We start from the raw sequence: 14464 nt of genomic DNA on the forward strand, positions 1-14464 counted from the left end.
GAGAGAATGATGGAACTCTGTGACACCTGCTCACGACATTCTGGCAGCAATGACCAGCACCATCGAGGTGCAGGCATCAGTAATGTGTCCAGTGAGTGTGAAGCCGGACCATCACTTTGGTCTGAAGGTTACACGCTGCACAGGGACTCACCTGCCTCTATCTTGGGCAGGAACCAGGATTTCACATCTGAGTGACACGAACACTGCCCATCACAACAAGGAGCCATAGGCAAGGAGACATTCTTGGGAGTTTATTTAAAATAGTGAACATTATGTATAAGTGATTAACACCCAGGCTATGCAACTACATCTTCTTAACCTTCCTAACCCTGTCGCTACTTCTTGATGCCCCCCGACATCCATAGTGGGGGTGGAGGCAGCCTGCTAAGTGCTAAGCCCTGTCTGTAATGACCTTGGTGAGCGTCCTCTGGAGGGCTGAGACCTGGAGGGCCCCGGCCTGCTTTCAGGGTCCTGCTGTGTGGCAGTGGCACCCTCCTCAGCCTGTGGAGCTGGAGCTGCTGGGGTCACAGGAAGAGGGGCTGGATGGGACGGACACTCCCAGAGTCACCTGGGCAGACGGCCCCGAGTTGTGCACCTGCTGATCCTCCTCCCTATGGGTTCCCAAGGGCCCCTGGCTGATTCCTTGAGTGGAAGGGGAAGCTGGAGTGAGATTAAGCTATCCTGCATCTCTCACGTGTTGACAGTGCAGCAGACATTCCTTCCTGATGTCCCCACGTTTGCCTTTGCAACTTTTTTTTAAATTAATTTGCGGGATGTGGGCATTGCTGGCTCAGTCAGCATTTATTGCCCATCCCTAATTGCCCTTGTGAAGGTGGTGTTGAGCTGCCTTCTTGAACCGCTGCAGTCCATGTGTTGTAGTTACACCCACTGTGCTGTTAGGGAGGGAGTTCCAGGATATTGACATAATGACATTGAAGGAACGGCAATATATTTCCAAGTCAGGATGGCGAGTGACTTGGAGGGCTGGATTTGTCCTGCTTCTTGTGTACAGGACATACCTGGGCAATTTTCCACATTCCCGCTAGATGTTAGTGTTGTAGCTGTACTGGAACAGCTTGGCCAGGGGTGCAGCAAGTTCTGGAACACAAGTCTTCAGTACTATTGCGGGAACGTTCTTAGGGTTCTTAGGTGTCCAGTGCCTTCAGCCGTTTCTTGGTATCACGTGGAGTGAATCAAATTGGCTGAAGACTGGCATCTGTGATGCTGGGAACCTCCGGAGGAGGCCGAGATGGATCATCCACTCGACATTTCTGGCTGAAGGTTGTAGCAAATGCTTTAGCCTTAGTTTCAGCAGCTGAGGTATGACCAGGTGCATCTGACTCACGCTCAGCAGATTTCTGGCCTCCAGCAGTCACCCGCGTGCTGGAAACCTGGGAAGTCCCCGTTGCTGTCTGTTGTGGATCAGACAGTGCAGTGTGCTCACCAGATTGTGACCCCGAGGCTACTGTCGCACTAGGTCCCGCCGAGATGTGTGTCTCTGCGCTGGTGGAGGATGTGGGTGAGCACTGTGACGGGTCTTCAATTCAAGTGTCATCACATTCTTCTTGCAAGGTGCCTGCGGGGCTTGAGTCGAGGACCTGGCTCGTGGACCCCCTCAGCTGCTTCCCAGGTATGAGTGTGAAAGCAAGGAAAGATCATTAGTGCAGGGCAGGGGACTGCAGAACATGGGTACTCACTCACAGCATGGTAGTCTGATGGATATTGCACTACTGGATCCTCACGTGGTTGAGCACCACTGACCTCACCGCCAGCACAGGAGCGGTCCAGATCATTGCCGGCCAGCCGGAGGACTGTATTTTCAAGGCCTGTGACAAACTTGATGTCAGGCGTTCCTCCACGAGTCTGCGACCTCGTGCTTTTGCTTTGAGCCAACTTGTCCTGCTTGAACGCGGATGGAGAGAGTGTAAGCAGCATGCCTGCCAGGCTGGATGAGAAGGATGCTTCACGTGCGTGGGTGGTGAGAGGTGCCATGGATGGGATGAGGACATGATCCGCAGGGAAGATGAAGTTTTGTGTGAAGGAGTGAATGGTGATGTCTCTTGAACTGGCAGTGAGTGAGGGCCCTGATGATGGGTTTGAGTGTGTGAGTTGAGAGCGATGAGAAGAGTGACTTATCTTGGTGGAACGGAGATCATTCATCCTCTTTGGCACTGGGTGGCTGTCCTCTTTTGCAGGGCACTGATGCTGACCACCGCTGGCACTGCCTCCCATTTTGGATTGGTGACCTTGCTTGCTGGTCTTTGCCCAGAGCGGGGGTAGAGGAATTCACAGTGGCCTCCACTGCGTCCAGTAGGCACCTGAGGGAGGCGTCACTAAATTTGGGGCCAGCATGTTTCCTCCCTTTGGCAGCCAAGACTTTGCAGCAGCTTCCGATCCCTTAGAGAGAGCCAGCTCTGTGCAGGGACGCCCTTTAAATATGGCAGCTGGATTACTGTAGGCCGAAGCGGATGGTGGGGCAGGTGAATCAGAGGCCAACCCGCCAGCGACCTGGCGTGTTTCCCAGGAATGCACTATTAATGAGGCAGGAGGCGCCAGGAAAAGGACAATATGGCGCAAAAACCCCCACCCCCATTGTGCCCGGCAGGTAACACATCTTTTTTCACGTTCGCTACTGCACTTGTTGCAATTCTGAGACAATTCTGCCCTTAGTTTATTTTTACAAAAAGTGCCCAGCCTCTGACAAACTACAAGGTGAGCCTTGATGGGAGGCTGTGTATGACCACTCATTGGCACAATGGAAGCAGAAAGTGCAAACTCAAATGGGGGAAAAAAGCTAGTTGCAGAGACAGAATTTCTTTCAAAGAGGAAAAGCGATAGCGTCAGGAGACAGGAGCTCGAACATCACAGCACCTGACCAAAAAATGTGGAAGAGCAACTTTCAGCCTTGCCTATTATTGTGGTTGGATGTGGAGGAGCCAACACATCTGTCCATTACCAGGAGAGCGAGGCCTGAACTCTCCTCCAGTTTGGCTCTCATTTTACATTGAGCGATCGAGGGCTGAGTGAGCACCGATGAAAGACTCTCCTCATCCAAGAGTTGTCGGCGGTGGAGGAATCTGCGAAATCCAGCAGCTGCTCATGCCAAGCTAGAAACAAGCTGGAAAAAGGGAAGGGACACAATGGGAGGGCCTACTGACTGAGCAGTCAGCAACAGGGCCTGGAGGAGAATTACTGTTCCACAAATAGACACTGATAAACTATTAGTGGTTATAACAACAAATACAAAATCATAATACTACAGGTGTTAGAAACCGAAAATAAAAATGGAAAATGCTGGAAATGCTCAGCAGGTCAGGCAGCAACTGTGGCAAGAGAAGCAAAGTTAAGCATTTCACTGTCAATGACCTTCCATCAGGGTTGGGTAAAGTTAGGGATGTGACAGTTTTCAAGCGAATACGGAGGCAGGGAAAAGGGAGAAGTGAGGAACAAACAAAAGGGAATGTCTGTGACATGGGTGATTAAATGATAAAAGGGATGACAGTGCAAAGCAAGAGGGGATAGTAAGGGGATGAATAAAGAAGCAAAAGATGAGCCTAGAGGAGGTATAAATGAGTGGAACAACTTAGGTTGCTGAAGGCCTGGTGTCACTGGGAAGGATGTGTGCGGCCCATGCTGCACAAGTTGGTGATGAAAATTGCTAACAATTCTTACAACTGGATTAGAGGTGGTGGCTCAGTGGAGTGTCACTGGACTAGTATTCTAGAGACCCAGGGTAATGTGCTGAGGAGCCAGCTTCAAAGCCCCCAATGGCAGATGGTGAAATTTGAATTTACTAAAAAGTCTGGAATTAAAAGTTTGATGACGACCACAAAACCATTGCCGATTGTCGTGAAAACCCATCTGGTTCACCCCAATGTCCTTTAGGGAAGGAAATCTGCCATCCTTACCTGGTCTGGCCTACGTGTGATTCCAGACCTGCAGCAATGTGGTTGACTCTTAAAAATGCCCTCTGGACAGCGACGCCAACACCTCATGAATGAGTTTCAAAAAAAGATAGGCTCACACCTGCTACTGGCTGGAGTGGCTGTTTATTTTCAACTCACTTGAACGTTTCATTAGGCAGCTAATGGGGAAGGGATTCTTTCCGTTTTCAACTGCCCGGTGCGCCATTTTCCCAACAGTAAGATTCCATAATTTTAATGTCGAGGATGAGAATGAGCATGAAAGTTCCTCCCTATGCCACAAAAATCTTCCCACTCACTGCCAATTCCTCCCATGCCTGCCTTCTGCAATTGCCCCACCCTTTCCTCCCCCAAAACCTTCAAGATCCAACTTCTGGCCGGGCTCCGTGGAGACCCCTCCTACTCCCAGTTGGAGATATGAATGGAATGAAAGTCTATAAAGGGCGCCTGTTCTGCCCTGCTAGATACCCTCCCAAGAAGTAAAGACAAAGATTGACCTCATATTTTCTTACTGTTCTTGACTGGCTTTGTTGTCTTCTGGTGAAACAAAGCTGGAAAATAGAATTTACATTCAAGAGAGGTTAAGCAAGGCACCTGACCAAATTAGTTATGAATGGGATGAAATAGGAACATAGTGAGTTGATAAACATAGATGATGTTTGATAATGAGGAAAATCATAGCTATGTTACTTAAGCGATCATTTTTTCCAATTGAAACTCTTACCACTGGAAAACAGTATTGTCCGCCAATGTTTTTGAGCCTCCAAAGCTGTACCGATGTAAAACCCAGGGTGGTCCTGAATCTTGATCAGTTTAACCCTTAAAAGAGAGCATCTCGATGTTCACAAAAGCCAGCGTGAATTAATTGCAGTAAAAGATTCACATTTAAAACATTGTAACACCCATGTCGCAATATTGTTTGATATTGTAATCAAAACATTAGAATGTTATCAAATAGGCTGTTAGATTAACTTCGATGCAATGGATTTGATGACTTAAGTTGTGAGAATGACCTCCAATGGAATCACCTACATTTAGTTTTAATTGGCCATCTGTTGTAACTGACTACCCTGTCATAATTGCTACTTTTAGATTTTATGCCTGTAAAAGAACGGTATTGAGATTGTTTGTAAGACTCCTTTGCATATGAAATTTATTCAATGATTCGACTGAGTCAGTAATACATAATAAATTTATGAGCTGGGCTCCAATGGCTTGATACTCATTTCACCCAATAAAATAATAAATCTCAACATATTTTATTTCATACTATGATTCTTGCCATTTCCTTAAGCTAATGTTACGCAACTTTAATTCCCCATTAATTGCTGGAGAACTTGCTGATTGCATTCATGTGGTTCCATTGGTTAAACTGAGTAGTTTTGCAGGACAGAAGCTGATGGACATTCAGCATTGTGCTAATATTCAGAACAATGAAAGTGCTGAGCAAAGTGTTCCAAATAGTCGGTGTTGGGGGAAAGGGGGAGAGGAATATGGAGAAGAGAGGGTGAATGGGGAGGCAAGTGTGGTGACAGGAGGAGCAGTATGGGGGGAGGTTGTGAATGGGGGAGGGAGAGAGTGGTGTGCAGGAGAATTTTAGGGAGGGGGCATATGGAGAGGGGTATTATGGGGATGAAGAGTATAGGGGAATTGAAGTGTAGGGGAGAGGGAGTATGGGGGAAGTGAAGTCTGGAGGAGTCAAGAGAGTTGTAGAGAGGGGGATTATTGGGGGGGAAGTATGGGAAGGGTTGAAAAGGGGGAGGGGAAGTGTGGGGGAAGTGAAGCATGGAAGGAAAGAAATGGAGGTAGGGGGAGTGTAGGGTAGTGGGAGTATGGGAGAAGGAGTTATGGGGAGGGGAGGGGGAGTATGGAAGTCGGAGGGGCATGTCTAGCATGTTCAAACATTCCCCCAAAATTCCATTGAAAGAAGGACCACTTGTCTGTTCTTCCAGAACTGACCAGTTCTGCAATTCAGGCAACACTTCTAACTGTTCAATGGGACATTGCAGTGAAAAGTAACAAGGTTATTGATAGCATTAATATTTAACTACCCTTTGGACTTCCTGTTTTAGATTTTTGTCAAACAAGGCTGTTTTATATTTTAATTTGCTTTATTTGAATTATTAATTGACTAATGGAAGTAATAGTGGGGGATTTTTATTATAACCCACAGGATGGAAAACTAATGAGATCAGTTGGAACTGGTTTTACATCCTTCGCAATTATACTGTCCCTTGATATCAGCAGGTAGGGGTCGGTTAACGCAGTTGGCTAAACAGCTAGCCATTGGTTCAAAATAACGCCAACCTTGTACTATTTCACCCCCATTCAGGCTGTGGTAGACTCAGAGTCTGCCATCTCGCCCTGATCTGTTGTGAAACCACAGCATAAACCATGGCTCAGTGATCCTCGAATCATCGAGGATGCTATCTGGAGAAGAGAAGAAGATATCAATAGAGAGTGATATCAAATTGAGTGGAAAACCGGCATTCCATCTGATCCTGTGGGGATCCTGCCCAGATAATTGACCCAAACGGATCTATTTGAGCTATACTGTCAAATTCCTTTTTGAAATATAGAACTTTTGACATTGTTTTCGTTGGTCTGACAAGTTCACATGCACTCATCAAAGAAAGAGTCCTGCCCGCACCACTGCAACAGAGCACACAGTGCTTCTTGAGTGAGGAACATTCAATAATGAACTCCATGTCTTGCATCCAGGAGTAAAGTTGTGAGCGCGTGTCCCAGACTGATGTGCCTAATAAGATACTGCGAGAAAGGCTGTCAAGCTTGTTCATTTTCAGGGCCATGGACAAAAGGACAATTTTCAATTTGATTAATGTTTGCAGAGGAATGTTGAGTGTATGCAATAGTCTATTATGGAAGCAATTGTATCAGCAGTTTCATGATGGAGTTGGATAATTATTTAGAGAAAAATATGTAGAGGGGGTGTTAGAGGAGTGTGGAATATGATAGTTTATAAATACTGGGGCCAGCTGGCTGGACTTTAGTGATCTTTTCCAGTTTGTGTTTGTGATTCTGTCCTATTCCACTTCTCATCGGTGAGGTATTTTGTGAAAGCCTGGCGCCAATATCTATGGGGAGGCAGGAAGTACGTGATGTTGGTGAGGGATATATGAGAGGAAGGAAGGAGGTGCGGGGGTGGGGAGGCACTGTGGGCGTCTGGGTCCGAAATCCCAGAGATGCAGGTTCTGCTGTGAAATTTCCAGTGCCCAGGAAAGGCGGTGGCAGAAGGGAGGCTAATAAGACCATTTTTTATCCCCTTCCCCACAATTCCTTGCTGCATTTGAAAAAAATAACAAAACCTCTGTTTCCAGGCGAGGTTGGCTGGCTGACGGAGGGAATGGCCTGTGTGCTGGTAGGCTGCAGCTCAGGAGCGAAGAGAAGCTTAAGCGAGGAGGTGGATCACAGGGGTGGCTGAGGGTGGGGGAGGGGTGTTGCGCCTTGCTTTGTCGATCACAGGAAGGAAAACAGGTTGGCTTGAGGAGCCCTGCAGAAGCATTCTTGCCCCTCCTGGCCCACAAACAATGCTGGAAATGTGCTTACCCCTGAATCCGGCTCTTTGTGCCTCCCTTCAGCTGCTGGCTTTCCCCATCCCTGGTGAACCCAGAACATTGTGCTTAAAATTGAAAGTGATAACATTTGAAGCACACAATCCTATTAGCATGCTTAACTGACAGGCTTGTCCTTTGAGGGTAGATTAGTCACTCACCTCAATTAAAACTGTGAGTCAGTCAAGTTCTGGACCTTTGAAATTTTAACCCTGTCTGTTGTGGGGGGGGGGGGGGTTAAAATTCCACCCGATGTAAAGAAAATATAATTACAGCAGGTTTCCTGAAGAAAGATTAAAGTAATGCAGACAAAAATCAGACACAACAATTGTATGTCACAGATCTCAGCAACGATATAAAGGTATTTGGGCCACAGTTGGCCAATTTTAACTCTGGGCATGAATTGGCATGAATGAAAGGGTCAAGCTGGACAGAGAAGACCCTGAATCCCGGGAGCTTTTTTAAACTTTACCCGACTCTGACTCCTACCTGAAGCTGATGGGATTTGGCGTCATCACCAGAGCTTGAGAAACAGAATTTACCTTGGTAGCTGATGGGTAGGAGGAGGGTGGTGGAAACAGGATGGAGACCCAGGACAGTAGTTCCCGGGAAGGTAAGTAAGGAATGGGGCCGGGAGCGACTGGGAAAGTCTTTAATGAGGAGCTGAAGCTGGGGACAAGGGAGGCAGCTTTTATCCTTGTGAGGAAGCAGGAGCACAGCTGCACCTCCAGGCAGACAAGAAAAGTTTAGAAGTTTAAAAAGTAAACTTACCTGGCCCTCCTGTGACCAGGATCTTGACTACAGCTAGGTATCGTGACAGGTTCGATAAAGTGCAGCTCAGGGTTAAAATGGTATGCCCATTTCAAAGACTTCAAGGGACAACCTTGCTGTTTGAATTCGGCTCCTGCTGCTCTGCGACAAGTGGTCTTAGTGTGGCTAATTTCAGAAAAGCTAAAATGGTGGGAATCTAATGAGACTCTTAGCCCCTCCCCCAATCAAGCCCCTCCCCCCCACCCCACTATCCTAAGCTCCTTGTCCTCATTCCTACCAAGCAGGGGTAGGGAGTAAAGCATTCCTCTTCACTTGTGTTTGATATTCATGAACATGTATAATATTGCAGATCTGAAGTTATGTAATTTAAGTTTCTGTTGATGGAGATAATCACGCTAAGTCCTCTTCTCTTGTTCAACAGATCGATGAGCTCCCAGAGGGAGCTGTGAAACCACCAGCAAATAAATACCCTATTTTCTTCTTTGGAACTCATGAGACGTAAGTACATTTAGAAGAAAATAGGATGACAGTGATCAGTGTTATAGATTTTTTTATATGACAGAGATTCATTGTTATGAAAATGGATCTAGACTGTTCGTTGTCCAAATAGATCAGAATGAAGCTTTTTTTCAAGCGGTTCTAGCCAAGTATATTCAGTTTGTAAGCCTATGTACAGCTAGGGGTTTCACATTTTGAGTTAACTCAGTTTGGGTTTAGTGAAAATATGTTTCTCGGGTGACAAATATTGCTGATACATTGTGGATAGTGCAGATATATTTATATTGAATGAGAACTGTTCAGGCTCTTTCAATGAGTCTTTCAAAAAGGTCTATTTATTTTATCATTTTCATAACCATAAGGGATAATTCTATAAGTTCTCACTGTTAGCAGAGGGTGTTGCTTGCTAGGAGAGTATATGAGGGGCTTAGTCACCTGTCTCTCCTGATTTGGTGGTGTGTTCCAGTTCACTCAGGTAGTCCAAGTTGCTATGGCAACATGCACTTTTCCATATATGTTGTAGTTTGGAGCTATGGTAGATGTGCTAATTTCTTTCCATCACATGACTGACCAGGAATCCCTCCCACTCTTACTGCCTGCTATTGGTGTGTGTTGGAAGGATTATACAGGTTAATGCTTAACCCTCCCTTGGTGATCAATCCCTGGGGTGACTTGAACTGGGAGTTACTGGCTCAGAGATAGGGATGCTACCCACTTCACCACAAGACCTCCACCCCCTTTTGGTTTACTATTCACTAAACTGGAGTCAATGAGAGCAAACAGAATGGGAGCAGTTAATTCTCCTCCTGCCAGTAGCAGCACCCCTATTGTCACCCCACTGAGATCAGCTGACACACAGGAGTTCAAAGCGGTGCCCTAGCTGGTTTTGCGGTTTATTTCCACATTTAGCAATGTATTTGCTAATGAAAGAAAGAAAGATTTATATAGCATTTTTCACAACTTCACAATGTCTCAAATTGCTTTGCAGCCGATGAAGCACTTTTGAAGTGCTGTTACTGTGGGAAGTACAGTAGCCAGTGTGTACACAGTAATCTCACATAAGCAGCAAAGTGATAATACTCCGATAATCTGTGCTATTAGGTGTTGATTAGCCAGGTTAGCAGGGAGAACTCCCATAAACTCCTTCAAAACAGTGCCATTGGATCTTTTATGTCAACTGAGATGTCATATGGGGCCTCAATTTAATGTCTCATCTGAAAGACGGTGCCTCCAACAGTGCAGCACTCCCTCAAACTGCACTGAGATAAAGTGTTGGCCTGGATTATGTGCTCATGTCTCTGGAGTGCGCTTGAACCCACAACCTTCTGACTCGGAGGTGGGAGAGCTACTCATTGAGCCTTGGAGACATTATGGGGCAATATAGGCAAGCCTGTGTTGATTTCTTTTAAAACAATACATCAGTCAATAACTGAAAGGTAAAGTCGAGCAAAAAGAAAAATGAATGGACAGGAAATCATGAAGGATCTTGGCCTGAATTCCTAACATGCATTCTCAGCTGGTCAAGCTCTGTCAGGAACAAGATCCTATAGAATGAGTTCCTTTAAAATAATAAAAAGGACAAAACACTGCCAATGTTAGAAATATGAAATAAAGATAGGAGATGCTAGATTGATTCAGCAGGAGAGGGGGTAGGGGAGGAAAGAACAAAGAGAAAGCTCTCCCGGCCTCTATACTTCCTTAAAACCTGTTACATCTCTAATGCTTTCTGGTTCTATTGAAAGGTCACTGAACTGAAATACTAACTTCACTTCTGTCTCCACAAACCCCCCCTGAGTATTTCAGCAGTTTCTTGTTTTTATTTATTACCACCGCTTTAAAATAATCTTGTGTCCGTCAATATAATTCCTGCAAAACTTGTAATTGGAAAGGTCTAAAGGCTGTTTCTGATTCCAGTAAAGAGCAGTACAGAATATTTTATAATTTATTGTGTTCGTAGAATAAATCGATGTGTGCTACGATGTTCATTTTCTTGCTGCAATTCTGTTCTAGTCTTCAAAAGGTTAAACCTGTCTCCTTGAAACTGTTGACAATCTCTTGCCAGATGTCTGTCGAATTCAGAACATCTAGAGATGAAAAGTCAGCAGCAAAAACTAGCCCTTTTCCTGCTAATATATTGTGTGAGGAGCTCATGTTTATACTGCAAGGCCATTAATATTTTTGCAATCAAGCACATGGCAAATGGATTACTGACTAAGAAAAGAGAAGCTTTAGAAATCACCTTCTCAGTAGAGATCATGGACTAAGCCCCTAGCCCAATCTTGCATAGCTCTAAATAAGTTACTTTGCAATGCAGAAACGCTAAGAACATCTGGATAAAGTTATTTTGTCCACAATTTTAAGGAGATATTAACTGTTTAAAATAAATGAATTAAGGTCTCCCTAAATAGGGGAAATAATTTCCTAGGGTAATATAGTGCTTAGCGTATACTGTATAGCTTATTGTCTTTAATAAAGATGTGCTTGACTTTCCATTTTAATTATTAATTCATATATTGCTTTAATAAAAATCTACACTAGGCTTGCCAACGTGCCTCCATTGGTAAATGCACTGCCAAATGAGCTAACTCATACGCTGATCACAGCTTTGATGTCCTGCCTGACATAATTTAATTGATCTCACTAGGGTTGAGAATGGGGTGCTATAATTGGCCTTGGCGCCAACAGGCTAGGGAGGAGAAGAATAGACCAGGGTTCCCACTCTTGTTCACCCTCCTTGACTGCAGCTAGAATGTGACTGTTGGCTGAGGGCAGAATGGTCTCTGTCTGTAATGCCCCTCATGGCCCATTAGCCTGCCAATCACTGGCTGGGCTGGCGTATGAAGAGCAACTGTTTAGGGTGAAGAGGTTGTTGAAACCTGTGCTGTTGCAGCCTGGAACATATCAGTGTCTTTAGGAGAGAAGGATGAAGACATTTGGGGAGAACAACAAAAAACTGCCCGAGATAGATGCAGGTACCCCATAACATTTCTGAAAACTATTGATTGCCAGGAGCCGACAAAACAAATGTAAGAAACGTGAACTGATTGCACCTTGAAGATATTTTGCTTAAATTAATGCTTTTTTAAATCTAAAATGTTTGAGTCAGAAATCACATAATAAATGGAAATTGAAAACTCAGGCAGGTAAAGGCTAGAAGTTGCTGTTGGCAATATTAATGAACAAACTATGCATGCTCTTCTGTGTCATTTTTCTGTTGCTATGTTATCGGTTGACTTATTTTAACTCATTTAATGCCTGTTAAAATAGTGGTGTTATACATCCCAACAATAATGTCCACCTTTATGTTTAATTAGATGCAAATTCTATTAGGTTCTCCATTTAGTTTAATGTATTATTAAGGACTGTTAGCATAATTTATCCTCTGTAACATCACCCATTTCACACCCCCTCCTTCCTCACCAACTTCAGCCCATGTGAGCTGAAACCTTCGTCCATGCCTTTTACGGCCTCCAGATTCTCGTATTTCAATGCTCTGTCCTATCTTTGTCTCTCATGTCTCCCTGTAAAGCTCAGCTCAGCTGCTCATATCCAATCCTGCACTAGTTTCCACTCCTTCAGCAGCCTTGTCCTCGTTGGACAATGTTCGTCCCACAGTGTCTCAAATTTCTCACCCTTGAGTTTAAATCCCTTCATGGCCTCACCCTTCCCTCTTTCTCTGACCTCCTGCAGCCTTACAGGCTGATTTCCTGATAGACTCATCATGCACAACCTCCCCAGCTCTCCACTCTGCTGCCTTGGGTACCCTTTGTATCTCTCCTTCCCCTTCACCCACCATTGGCAGTCATATCTTCAGCTGCCTTGGCCCCCTGCTTTGGAATTGCCTCCCTGAAGCTCTCTGCCTCTCCCCCTTCCCTTATCCCTTTAAAACCCACCTCCAAACCCTTTGTAGTATTTCCTTTTTTGGCTTGGTATTCATATTTTTCTTGTACCTCTCTGAAGCACCTGGAGGCTTTTTTTCCCCCATAGTAAAGGTGCTATCTAAATGAAAGTTGTTCCCATTGTCCGTGGTACCCACTTTGAGTACTCCTTGTGATGGGCCTCCCCCACAGGGGGCCCTGGTCAAGTGATCACAGGGCGTTCATTTAAATGAATGGAAAATTGGCTAACTGACAAGCGCCCAGTCTTGCAAAGTCTGCCGGTTGGAGAACAAGTCTGTGTTATATTGTTTTGATGTGTGCTTTATTTAGCCTGTGAAGTTGGTTGAAAACCTGTTGAGGTCAGAAATTGAATTTTCTATTGCAGTGCCTTTCTGGGACCAAAAGACCTTTTACCTTACAAAGAATATAAAGATAAATTTGGAAAGTCTAACAAGCGAAAAGGTTTCAACGAAGGTCTGTGGGAGATCGAAAATAATCCTGGCGTCAAGTTCACAGGATATCAGGTAGCGACTATATTTGGTTGCCCCATTGTTTTAATAATGTAGCCATATAAGTTAGGAAATTGGCAATTTAATATCTGCAAATTCAGGCAGAGCTTTTAAGTACAGTGCAATGTCAGAACAATATGGAATTGTGGACATACATACTTCACAACCTAACATTTTGTTTTGCCAGTGTTTGTGAATTGATGGTTACGCTTTACAATTAAGACATAATTCATTGCTATATATATAATACACCAAATATTAAGAACATATTGACATAAGAATTAGGAACAGGAGTAGGCCATTCGATTCTGCTTCTCCATCCAATAAGATCAAGGCTGATCTAACTAAGCTCCATCATCACACACCATCCCCATATCCCCTGATTTCCTTACAATCCAAAAAGATCTATCAATGTGTCTTAAATTCAACTAGCAATTCAAATTATTTGGGCATTAAAAATTAAAATGAACAAGCAAAGGAAGCTCTGTGACTGCAGCAGTTCAAGAACGCAGCTCACCACCACCTTCTCAAGGGCAATTAGGGATGGGCAATAAATGCTGGCCTAGTCAGTGAAGCCCACATCCTGTAAACAAATATAAAATACATAAATGCTGACATTCTATCAGAAGTGTTCTCAAACTGCCCATTAGTACTGGCCAATTGATTTTATTTTAAGAATTATGTTTCCAGAAGTACAAAGACCACAGTGAATTATATAACATTTGATCATCTATTCCTTCACTTATCCTCACAACTTCCAGTCCCCTTTAACCAGCGACAGGATCTTCTGCAGCTTGTTGTACGCTCGATGCTGAAAGTATGGCCTTGTTGCCTTCCTGTTCCTCTTTCCTCTCCTCTGCCCCCCTCATGCCTGGGGCTCTGCATCTGCTCCCGAGGATGTTACTCCTCACCATGACTCAATATTGTTCACATCTGGGGACTGATAATTTGTATGATGAATGGGAAAGCGCTTTTCCCATTCCCATACCACGGCATTAAGTGTATATGTGTATCTGTGAACAGTTAACATCAAACATTCCAGTTTACTGCTGATTAGCTTACAGTTGATGATAAATGAGCCATTATTCAATCAGGCGTTTGTTGCAGCTATTCAAATATGCTATCCTGGTACACTTTTCTTTGAAATGGGAGATAACAGTACTTATTACAACTCTCCTTCCCAATATTATCTGTGAATAACAGGAGACTTAGAACTGACACCACATTTTCTATTTGTTACCACTTATATTTCCGATAGTCAAACCAGTTTACAGACCTGTTAATTAGCCTGCAACTTGTAAGCTTAAACCTAT

General features: G+C 44.4%; 1 protein-coding gene across 1 annotated transcript in view; it reads left to right on the top strand.

The window, feature by feature from the left end:
- hdgfl3 (HDGF like 3) overlaps positions 1–14464 on the top strand; it is a 125651-nt gene that overhangs the window by 58860 nt on the left and 52327 nt on the right. The window contains exons 2-3 of the mRNA XM_041175126.1: positions 8688–8764; positions 13028–13166. Of these exons, the coding sequence (XP_041031060.1) occupies positions 8688–8764; positions 13028–13166 (216 nt within the window). The remainder of the gene's footprint in view (positions 1–8687; positions 8765–13027; positions 13167–14464) is intronic.

This window comes from Carcharodon carcharias, chromosome 26 (genome assembly GCF_017639515.1).
Source record: "Carcharodon carcharias isolate sCarCar2 chromosome 26, sCarCar2.pri, whole genome shotgun sequence".
Taxonomy (NCBI): domain Eukaryota; kingdom Metazoa; phylum Chordata; class Chondrichthyes; order Lamniformes; family Lamnidae; genus Carcharodon; species Carcharodon carcharias.